This window comes from Camelus ferus, chromosome 16 (genome assembly GCF_009834535.1).
Source record: "Camelus ferus isolate YT-003-E chromosome 16, BCGSAC_Cfer_1.0, whole genome shotgun sequence".
NCBI lineage: Eukaryota > Metazoa > Chordata > Mammalia > Artiodactyla > Camelidae > Camelus > Camelus ferus.
In genome coordinates, this window is record NC_045711.1 from 50,566,276 (window position 1) to 50,577,880 (window position 11,605).

General features: G+C 40.1%; 2 protein-coding genes across 8 annotated transcripts in view; one reads left to right on the forward strand and one right to left on the reverse strand.

Annotated features, from left to right (window-relative positions):
* Positions 1-488: 488 nt before the first annotated feature.
* Positions 489-5,082, forward strand: ANKRD40CL (ANKRD40 C-terminal like). Its single transcript, XM_032498184.1, has 3 exons — positions 489-528; positions 3,719-3,879; positions 4,703-5,082. Exons 1-3 carry the CDS (start codon positions 489-491, stop codon positions 4,841-4,843), a joined length of 342 nt encoding a protein of 113 aa, XP_032354075.1. The 3' UTR covers positions 4,844-5,082.
* Positions 5,083-7,686: 2,604 nt separating this feature from the next.
* LUC7L3 (LUC7 like 3 pre-mRNA splicing factor) overlaps positions 7,687-11,605 on the reverse strand; it is a 26,422-nt gene continuing 22,503 nt past the window's right edge. For all 7 annotated transcript variants that reach the window (XR_004326528.1, XM_032498120.1, XM_032498118.1 and 4 more), the window contains one exon: positions 7,687-11,605. This exon is cut by the window's right edge. The gene's annotated coding sequence lies outside the window, so the exon portion shown is untranslated.

Here is an 11,605-nt window from a genome sequence, read left to right on the forward strand (position 1 = left end):
AAAGCTAGAGCAATAAAAAAGAATTCATGTGTAGCAAAATATAAAATTCTCACACTCTGGGCCTGGGTGAGCCTGTTCAGTCCAAGATACTGTTTGGCTTTTCTTATCCCTTGAAGTAGTAGCTGCTAACTTTTTCCAAGGAGGGTTGTGCCTCTGAAGGCCTCCTCTCTCAGGGCGCCATGCCTGTGGGTGGGCTCTGTTAGCCTGCACTGCTTCCCAGTGGACACAGCCAGAGGAGGGAGCAGGGAGCCTTGAATCTCAGTCCTTCACTTGCAGCATCCTGTGCAAGTCATACAACACACCTGGACCTTAGTTTGCCTGTCTGTAAAATAGGCCAACCCCTGCTCTATCTCACCAGCCAATGACAAGAACAGATTATTTTTCCACTGCAGATAGATGCACTGAGGCTTTAGAAGGTGTTTTTTGATTGGGAGCTTGGGCGTAAATTCAAGAGGGACTGCTGATCCGACAGACCACAGAGCTGACCCATGGCTGGACCCCAACAGGACATGAGGGAGAAGCCTGTAGGTGAGTCTGGAAGTCCTGTTTCAAACATGGTCCTCAAGGAGGATAGGGGAGGGGCCTGAGGAAGGGAAGGGCGGGGTGTCCTTCCCCACTCTGCCAATGGGGTGGTCAAGGGACAGCAAGTGGACCAAGGGTCCTTTCAAGAGGAGGCAGGTGTCAATAGCTACCATCAAAAGCAGCAGCCGGCAGCTCCTGATGCTCCCTACGCGCCAGGGGTGGTTGTACGTCCGGTGCACCTTCTCATTTGCTTCTTACAACCTTGTGAGGTAGAGATTATTAATCCCATTTTCCAGATCAGAAAACAGACTCAGAGAGGTTAAGTAATTTGTCCAAGGTGTCAATGCTACTAAATAGCACAGGAAAAATTCAGACCCAAATCTGCTTGACTTCAAAAGAACATCCTTTCTGACCTCTAAGAAACCCTGTTCATCTACAGGGCATCTTAATCTGACAGATTATGGGAGAATAAAATGTTTTACACATGGCAGGCCAAGTTGGGGGACGTTCGTTCTCGTGTTCTGTGTTGAGTGAGTCGTGGAGTCGGCGAGGGGGCGTCGTTCCAGGTTAGGTGTCTCTGGGAGGGTGAGGCCCAGCTGTTGCAAGGGCCGCCTGGGAGCGGGACTCAGTCTCCAGGCCCAGAGTGGAAGGACAAGGACTAGACTGCTGGTCCCTGTCTGGAGTGGGGGTCGGGGGCCATTATTTCTGTCCTGGGAGAGAGCTGCACTGGGTGGGAGCATCTCATTTCTGGGGAAGTATTTAGCAGTGTGGAAAAGCAGTTTGAGCCCTAAGCAGGACTGGCTTTGTGGGCCTGAGATCAGAGCAGTTGTGCAGGGCCTGGCATACAGAAAGTCCTCACGCTTGGGATTAAAGGCTCTGTGGTCATTGGCTCGAAATTTTTAATAGCTTTATCTTTGAGTTTGTTTTGTAAGTGAAATCAGATGGGACAATGAGCACGTCCCTCATTCTGCTGTCACCTTTGGTCCCTGGCAGACTCAAGCAAAAGGCAGGCAAGACAGGGCATGCTCTGAGGTCCCTGGCAGGGAAGGGGCAGGGGTCCCCCAGCTGCCCCCGGGTTCCAGAGTATTCCGGTGGGGAGGCTGCAGTTCCCTGGGAAGCCATTTTGCACTGGGCTCCACTACATTAGTAGGTCCCGTCCAAGTCCTGCCATTTCCTAATGGAGCAAACTCAAGCAAGTTACTTCACCTTTCAGCCTCAACTTTTTCAGACTGTAGTCTGAAAACTACAGTCCATATAATTCTTGTGACGACAGTGGTTTCTGGTGGTTTTTTTTCCCCCAAGATGCAAATCTGATTGTGACAGCCTCCTTAACACTGTCTAATGACTTGGTGTTGTTCTAGAGCAAAGACCTTTCACCCATACCAGCGCTGTGCAATTAAAATATTATGTAAGCCACATATGTAATTAAAAGTTTTCTAGTAACCACATTTTTTAAAAAGGTGAAATTAAATTTAATATGTATACTTCATCGAATATATCAAAACTATCATTTCAACATATAAACAATATTAGAAATTAAGGAAATACTTTACTTTTCCTAAGTCTTTGAAATCCAGTGTGTATTTTCCACTTAGAGTGTATCTCATTTCATGTGATCAGCGGTTGAACTGGGTAGCACAGGTTGGTGGATAACCCCACAATCTTGTCCCTCCCTGCTCTCCGCCTGCAGCCATGCTGCATTGCGTTTCTTTCTTCTAAAGAGCCACTGCCTCCTCACACAGACAGAGCCTTCTGCTGTTCCCGAGCCGTGGAAAGCTCTTCTCCGTCTCCACCCTCTGGATCTATTTAAGCCTACTCATCCTTCAGATGCCAGCTCAAAACACCCAGCCTTCAGGGAGACCTTTCTTGACTGCTTTCCAGGCTTTCCCATTATTGTGGATTTCACCCTCACCATGCCCACAGTTGTAATTTCACATTTACTTGAGGTCACTTGATTAATATCTTTCTCTCCTGCTAACCTGAAATGCCAGGACAGAGGCCACTTCGGGTTTTTGTTGTTTGCATCATCATCTCCCCAGGGCTTGGCACAGTGCCGGTGCAGTGTAGGCTTGGAAGGCTATTTTAAGTATGTAAGAGGCCTGGCACCTGGAAGGTACTCTGTAATGTTCCCTTCTTTCCTTTCCTTCTGTTTGAGAAAATCTCTCCTTATAAAGGGACTCTTCTAACAGTATGATTCTGCTAACGAACTGGAGGCACAAAGCCCTCACTGCTGAATATACCTAAGTAGAAACTTGAGTTAAGCACACAGATTACACATATTTCTCCCTCAGATTACATATCATTTAAAAATTCTGTCTCAGTTCCTGCTCATGATTTAAGTGGTGATTAAGGACAACTACTCTTCAAGTCTGAATGCAATTACTGCCCTTTTCGTGGCTGTTCTTACCTGTGAGGAGGAGCTGCAGAGCGGGAAGTGGAGATGGGGCTTTGCTGTCCCTCGCTTAATTGGCACATTTGGCAGAGAGCTAAATGCTGAGGTGCTGCTGTTTCTCAGCTCTCCTCTAATTCTTTCTCACATGAGTATAAACAAGGTTCAGACCCACAGTTGCCAGCTGACCAAGGTGATAATGCCAAGCCCGATGACACCTGCCTAGGTAAGGACTCAGCCCCTAGACCACATTGCAAACTCGCCATTAGGCTTCCTCCGCCTTCAGTCAATAGTGCTCCTTCTTACGACAGTTAAGGCTCACTTGACGCCACCGTCCCAAAAGATGGTAGCATTATCTATTTCTCAGGGCCTGTAGCTCACCTTGAAGTCCCGGGGTACAGTAGGAATCAGCAGAATGATCTGCACCTCTGCACAATGGCTTAAGGATACAGAGCCCCAGGGCTACACGTTTCCTTGAAGCTTTCCAAATAGCCAAGGTACAAACAACACCTATATATTGCCAAGGGTGACGCGTATCAAACATTGCATGTTTTAAATCCCAGCCTGGCTTCAAACTGCAAGTCTTTTGGTGAGTATAATGGGGCATACATCCTAGAGCTTACTCAGCATTCCAAGAAAGGCCTCAGATAAAGTGTATAAATGCCTTTAAAAGTTCCAGGTCTACTTATTACTCAGTTATTTGGATTATCTATGCTGCAATAATTGATAATGTTCAAAGACTTTAAAATGGGTCTTTTGTTTCTTTTATAAATAAATTTGTGGGTGATCCAGAGCTAGTGCTTAAAGTCAGAATTCAGAGCCACAAAGAAAATGACTTCATTGAGGTTGAATTGAACAGACAAGAGCTGAGTTACCAAAATCTACTAAAAGTGAGCTGCTATGAACTGGGGATTAACCCAGAGCAAGTGGAGAAGATAAGAAAGCTGCCAAACACACTGCTCAGAAAGGTAGGGTTTACAAGTTTCTAAACACAGACTGGGTTCTAAGTGGGTAAAATTATGTTCTGTGAAGCCAATCATTAGCTTCTGCATTTTTAATATGAAAACAAAATCCAAGACAGTGGAAATCCTTGTGCAGGATAGCCAAACATGGTAGGTAGGTAATTCTCAATCTGGTGCTTTTACAGATTTGCATACCTAATTCATAAACCCTTTTAAATTGTCTGAATTACAGTACCCAAATAAGACTAGTTCAATATGTATGGTCCACTTCCAACCTCTCCAAAACTTGACTGGTCCCCAGGACAGAAGGTATAAACCCACTCTTTCCTGCTTAGCAACAGTCTGCAACCTTAGGAAACAAAGTTTTGTGCATTTTTATATATTTTCCAGATTCAAAACACATCTCAGTTTTTAATTTCAGAGGAAAAGTCTCATTTCTTTGGGCATTATTTTTTTTTAAACAGCAACGTTCAAAATGCCTTTAGCAAAAGCCTTTTGCCTAATTGTTTATTCTTTGTAAACTAAAAAGTGGTGGGATAATCATACTTTCTAGATGTTTTAAAAAATATCCTGGCCTTTTACTCTTGGGCAGCATCATGGAACTGTACTCCCCCTGGAAACCTGCAGCACAGACCAAAAAAAAAAAACAAAAACAAAAACAAAAAACAAAAAAACCCACACACAGAAAAGAAAGAATTCTCAACTGCTGACTTAGTTTACCATAGAAAGACAGAGAAAACAATACTTGGCATCTAGTATTAAGCCTTTTTATCTTAATAATTTCACACGTATTTATGAACCAATGTACAATTTCTTCTTCCATATTAAGGACAAAGACATTCTGAGACTACGGGACTTACAGGAAGTAGAACTCATTTTAATGAAAAACAGCTCTGAATTGACAGCGTACACACCATCGCTATTGGAGAAGCCCTGCTACAACAGCAATGCTGCAAAAATGATGTATTAAGAAACCCAAGAACTGAAAGCTGAAATCATTATATAAAATAGATAAACAAGTTCATACTGTATAGCACAGGGAACTATATTCAGTATCTTGTAGTAGCTTACAACAAAAAAGAATATGAAAATACATGTATATTTATGTATGACTGAAACATTGTGCTATACACCAAGAAATCGACACATTGTAAACTGTATACTTCAATTAAAAAAAAAAAGAAAACTGGAATCAGCATTTTGTAAATAATGAAGCCTTGGATGCATGTACCAGTTTGCTAACTTCATGTGTACTTTGAAAAATTATTGCATTTCCTCGTCTCCAACTTCTCTGAGCTGGGAGAAAAGTATGTTCAAAGTGCTTTGACAGATATTACTACAAAAAAATTGTTAAGTATGATACTTACCAATGCAAATTTAGTTTGTAAAGTTGTACCCCAATCCTGATCAGGCATAGGTATGCACTCCTGAGTGTCAGGACCAGCCAGGGTCTGTTCACATGAACTCCGTTAAAGGCAGGGTGAGCTGATGAAGCTGGGAAGCCAGAACCCACTTGGCACACTGGTTCAAAGTTCCCAGTTTCTAAAAAGCATTCCACACCATCATTTCCTCTTTACACACTTTTTAACCTACCTATAAAATAGCATGACTTACACAACTTGAGTTACCACCTGAGGCTTTTAAGAAAAGCCAAGGCACTGCCCACAGCACTGAGCTTTTATTAAAACAGGTGAAAAATACAAAGTTAGTGCCCTTGCTAACTAGCTCCAAGGTGGGCTGTGATCAGATCCCATGCTAGGTTCTTCCCCTACCACGCTACCTGGAATCCTGGGTCATCTCACTAGCTTATGGTTAACAACTACCTGAACCTTGGAAGCAATCATGCATGATTCCATCTACCAACTTTTATTAACACACACCAACCACACTGTTGCCTCTTTACACACCTTCATGAAATCATCTCTAACCCCCATGGAACTGAGAAAAAAGTACCAGAGACATTCTGGGCAAGCACAGTGTCTTGTTTCCTGTAGCACAAGAAATAGGCCATGTCCTCACCTCCAAATTCTCAATAGCTCAGCTTTGACGAATGGCAAAGGGACACTGAGGTCTTACATCAACACTTACCATGTCACCAGCTGCCAGAGTGGAAGGTGTTCCGATTAGCGCAGGTGCAGACGTGCATACCACTTTACTCATGAAGTGAATATGCAATTTACTTAGTATCCACAGGATTATGGTTGGAGCACCGTGGCACTGAATTTAAGCTTAGCATCTAAGTGACATTTTTAAGGCAGCATAGCCCCCTAAAGAAAGTCAGTTCCAACCATCCAGAGCGGTGTTCCACTGTCAGGACTGTGATAGGGCTTGGCAGGGGGTCGATTCCCAAGGGCCGCCTCCCCAAGGTATTTTCAATTTTGTTTTAAGATAAATTTAGGAAGAGGCTCAGAGTTGGTTAATGGCCCAAAATTACCATTTGTAGAAAAGGGAGGTTTTAGGTTGTTTTCAAGTGAACACAGTAGAACAAATTTATTTGAAAAAATTACTGCTGAGGGGAACGCTTACACTAACAGCAGAACCTGCACAGGTGTTGCATAGTGGTTAATTCACTAAGATCAACAAGGGCAGCAATTTAATTACAAGGTTGATGAGCAAATTCAATACAGCCTGCACCAGAAACATACTTATTTTCTATAACCAACATACCTAGCTTTAAGGCTGCAGATCAATAAAAGTCTGAAGAGCTTCAAGAGTAATTTTATTATGTATTTCATACATAGATTGTAAAAACTAATTTCTGAGTGAAGTGCAATTCTGAAAGATTTTTATAATTTCCTATTTTTATTATTCTGGGGGATGGGGGGTTAGGTTTCTTTATCTGTTTACTTTTGATGGAGGTAGTGGGTATTCAACCCAGGACCTCGTGCATGCTAGGCACACACTGCACACCACTGAGCTATACTCTCCCAACCATCATTACCTAAAGTCGCTGAAATAAATTGGGTACCAGAATGCTATCTTAAAGCGTTCCAAAAGATACGTAGGTTAAAACATGGAATGATGTGGAATTCTTAGTTGTTCACAATGGATGTTAATTTTGAATGGAGTGACTCAGCACCGCCCTTCCCATCCCTCTGAGCAGACTCCACCAAGAGCTGCCCCTATTCTGCACACTGATGTAACCCAAGGTATCAAAATAGCACCCAGGACTGAGCAGCCCTAAGGGATGTTAGGTAAACTCATGGCTAAGCCCTGAGCTTACACTAAGGGGAGCCAACTCTCACCTGGGGCACATGACTGGGGGTCAGAGGGCCGCCGCTAACTGACACAGGGCCTTTAGCTACATGAATTTTACGCACCTGCAGGTGCCTTTCAAGTTTCAACCACTACCCTTTAAAGAGCAAACATTTTTTAAACACTTCATAGTACCCCTGGTAAGAGTAGGACAGACAAGGACAAAAAGCAGCCTGAGGTGACGATCTAACTTGAACAAGGGAAAGGATGTGCTGACCATGGGTCAGAAGAATGGCTCTTCTCACCCCAGCAGGTTCCTTTCTTGAATGACAAATCTAGGAGAAAAGCTTCTTTGGAAGCTGCTTACACAGCAGAAGCAGCATCAGCTCCCTGGCTGACACCCAAATGAAAATTACATCAAGATAAAAATAAGATATCACAAAGAAAAGATACATTTAGGTCCCACTGCTAGCTTTTAAAGACCACAATTAAGACTAAATCTGGCACTCAAGAAACAGTACCCTTTAATCTGCTACTCACTGAAGATTAATTTCATGAAATACATTATGTTTATACATTTATGTTACTACTAACTACCTACACCAAGACCTTTTCCCATTTTTTTAATTTAAATTTTATTAAGAAATGCCATACATACAAAAGCACATACACATACAGTTTTAAAAAAGAAACCACCCACCCAGCTTTAGCAATCATCACCAGTTCGTCTGAAGGCTCCTCCTTGCCCTCCATGATCTCCCTCCATCCCTCCAATGCACTGAATTGTGTATTAATCATTTCCTTGCTTTTCATTTACCATATATTTAACAGCCTGGTTTTGACCTTCACAGAAAAGGAACCATAGTGGATGTATTCTTCTGCAACTTGCTTTTTTCACCATTTAGATTCATCCATGTTCACATGTGTAGCTGTAGTTCAGTCTGACTTCTGTGGAATTCCACTGTAGGAATATACCCCAATATTTATCCTGTGGATTGCTGGACATCTGAAGTCTTTCCAGTTTGTTTTTATTTCCTTCTCTTCCTATTACAAACAATGCTGTTATGACATTTTTACATCCATTTCCTGGCACACATGCATAAGTTTCTATAGGTATGTATCTAGGGGTGGAATAACCACAAGAGAAGTTATGGCACAGTTATGCCAAATTGCTTTCTGGAGCTGCTGTTCCTAAACATTCTTAAAGCTGTTGACAACTGATCTATTTGGGATGGCTGGGAGGAAGAAATAGACCAACTAAGAAACTCTCAAACTGCATTTTTAAATTAGGAAATTAAAAAAAAACAAAAAAAAAAAACTAATACAACAATGAAAAAAACATTTACTTCTCTTTTACTTGAAATATACTTTTGAAAACTACATGTTTAAACTTAAAATTGCTATCGCCTATGTCTCAAATGTTTCTAAATATACTGAGTGAAAACAGCAAGATTCAAAACATATGGTGTTCTAGCATATATTTTAAAAGATTCATACATAAATGCTTACATCCCCCACCACCACCCTCCCCACAAAAAAACACTTGGAAAAATAATTAGTAGCTCCTGGGGAGGAAGAGAGGGACAGGAGTAGAAAGGAGACACAGATCACTGAACATTTCTGTTGTTTTTTTCAACCATGTACAAAGCATTATAATTGTAACACAAAATTCTTAAAAAGCAGTCACCTGGGATTCTTTCATAAACAACTAAAAATCAGTCCAAACTCAAACTTGAAAACCAACCCTAAATGAAGTCCCATCCTACAGAAAATATACACAGTAAGTTCTCATGGGTTTTTTTTTTAAATCACGCACATTTAGAATTATGTTTAAAAATATTCACAACTCATCTACAATGCATTTTTTTGAAGCACAGAACGGACACAAGCTTAAAAAAAATTCCACCCTAAATTATTCAGTTTTGACATCTCTAGAAACTTTTAATCAACCAGATGGCTAGACTCAACCCGTATGTGGTCAGAGTGCTCTTAGACCTTAGAAATAGGGTTGGTTTTCCTCTGTGACACTAACTATACTGAAGAAACCAGATAAATCACCTGGAGCTGAGTAATGCTATAAGGAAAGGAGGTAAACATCTCTAATCTAGGTGATAATGATTGTATCAAGAAGGGAAGAAAAGTGTTTTAATCCTAACTAAAAAATTAATGTATTATGATCTATTTGAAGAAAAAATGTCTTAACAAAAAGGGCAACGATGCAGTCAGTGTGTCTACACTGCAGAAGGGAGGACACCAGATCAGCAGACTCAATTACCACGTCCTCTTGAGAGGCACAATGGAAAGTAAGCTACTAGATCAGTACCATAGCTGACCAATTAAAAAGTTCACCCAATTCATTTTTAATTAATAAACTATTGTTTAAGTCCTTATCTTTTAGCAATACATGCAGAAGTATTTGCCAATTAAGTATGTCTGAGACTTGCTTGAAAATAACAGGGGACAGGGAACACACACAGAGTAAGAATGGCCATTTAGTCTTAATTAACTAAACTGTCCTACTTTTGTGTCTTAAATTTTCCAAAATAAAAAACTGCTGATTCCAATCTTATCAAGTAATCTTCTGATTAATAAAAACTGGCTCTCCCTAAAGGCTTTTCAAAGAGAAAATATGCATTAAGAAACTGACAACTTTTAGGTCTCCATGGACAGACGTGTGTATTTCTTACAGTAAATTAGCACATGGCCCATTATTGGATTGTGAATTTGGTTTGGAAGAATCATTTCCTCTTAAGCCTGATAACTTCTGGGTCTGACCCAATTTATAGATCCCCACAACTAAGGCCAGATCTTAGTCACGGACACCTCAAGGGGCCAGGCCTCCCCCTCAAACTCTACATTAACTTCAGTAGTGATCAACAGATGGAAGTGTCCATACAGATGAAGATGAAGACTTCGTGAACTCACTTAGTGTACTTCATTAAATATGCTAGCTATAAGATTCTACATGAGCCAGAACAAATCTGACATTTTAATATCCTCATGATTTAATACCTTAATACTTAAGTAAATTTCTTCTGTTCCCTTTTTTCCTTAATACTAGAATATGGTAAGGTATCATTTTAAGGCCTTTATTCTTAAAACCACAATCTTGTCAAACTACACAAAGCAGTGCTTAGGAGGCAGCTGACTTTAGATTTGTTTCCCCTCTTACATTAATCCGCACATGAATCATCTCTGACAAATTCAGAGATAACCCATCCATCTATTGCTGAATCTCCAGGATTAACTAGGTAAGCCAGGAATGCTCTGTCCCCACAGCATTATCTTAGGCAAAGAGAGCCTCTGAAGTGGCAGCTTCATTATATTCCAAAGCCTGGTGCAGGGTATTTTAGTAATTCTGTATCATTATGCCTATTATAGAATGAGCACAGTGGCATAAATGGTGAGGCACTGGACCATGTGGCAAAGACCTAGATTCCATGTTCGTTCTCCATCAACATGGAGCCATAAGTCATTTAACACATGTACTCACGTTTCTCTACCTATATACACTGATAGTAATATTTGAAAATTATAAATCACAAAGAATTGCTATGACATATGTAGCTGGAGCTAATATTTTTATACAGTCAACAGCTGGGTATAGTTAAAACATGCTGCCAAATTTGCTGTACATGACCCACCTCCTAAATCACCTTAAGTATCAGTTTAAAAAAAAATCCTTGTAATATGCATACACATCCCATACAAAGAAATAAATACATGTATAATCTGACAAGACTAGGTTAAAAAAAATCTTGATACAGGATTTTAAGACCAAAAACCAGTTCAAAGTTCTTGAATGTTCTTCTACTTCATTATTTCACAGCTAGAGGATGATAGATGTCTGTCAGAAGGATATTCTGAATTTTCTACTACCAAAGAAATCTCTCAGGGATATAAAAAATATATTCTAGTTCATTGTATATCTTGTTATTAAAAGCAAAATTCAAAAGTATTCATAACCACCCAAAATTGAAGCACCATTATTTAAAACATTTAAACTGTGGAAGTTCTATAAAAATTAGTCTTAAACAGAACAAATCAGATAAAACTGTACACCAACACCTCTAGTAACAGCATATCATATTTAAAACAAGGGACTAGTTCAGAGTCAATAACTTTATTAGAAAAAGATTAATACTAAAACTTTTCAATGACAGAGACAAATCTGCGACAGAAAGTCAGAGATACTTTATTTTAACTTCTAAATCCAAAGGCTAGGTATAAGCAGAGTTGTAAAAATGGAATCCCACTTAGTCTGATTCACACAAATACTAATGTTTAATCTTGTTTTCAAAGTCCAAGAATGAAAACTTGCAATTAAACACTGAGCAAGCCACATGTTTAGGTAATATTTCTTAAAAAGTCTTAAAGAAAAAAATATGATACAGGACCTAAGTTTTCAGTGGCATATATATGCTATTAATACATGTTCTGAAATCTGGTAGGTCACATCAGTCCTGAATTAATTTTTAATAAAAAAAAAAAAAACTAACTGAGCTTTATACTTTTTCTATGCCACTATAATTTTCTT

Excerpts from the sequence above, each read along its gene's own strand:
- ANKRD40CL (XM_032498184.1), top strand. The coding sequence starts at position 489 with ATGGCTGGACCCCAACAGGACATGAGGGAGAAGCCTGTAG. Across the intron at positions 529-3,718 it reads CATGAGGGAGAAGCCTGTAG|TCAGAATTCAGAGCCACAAA; the intron begins GTGAGTCTGGAA and ends TAGTGCTTAAAG. Across the intron at positions 3,880-4,702 it reads CAAACACACTGCTCAGAAAG|GACAAAGACATTCTGAGACT; the intron begins GTAGGGTTTACA and ends TTCCATATTAAG.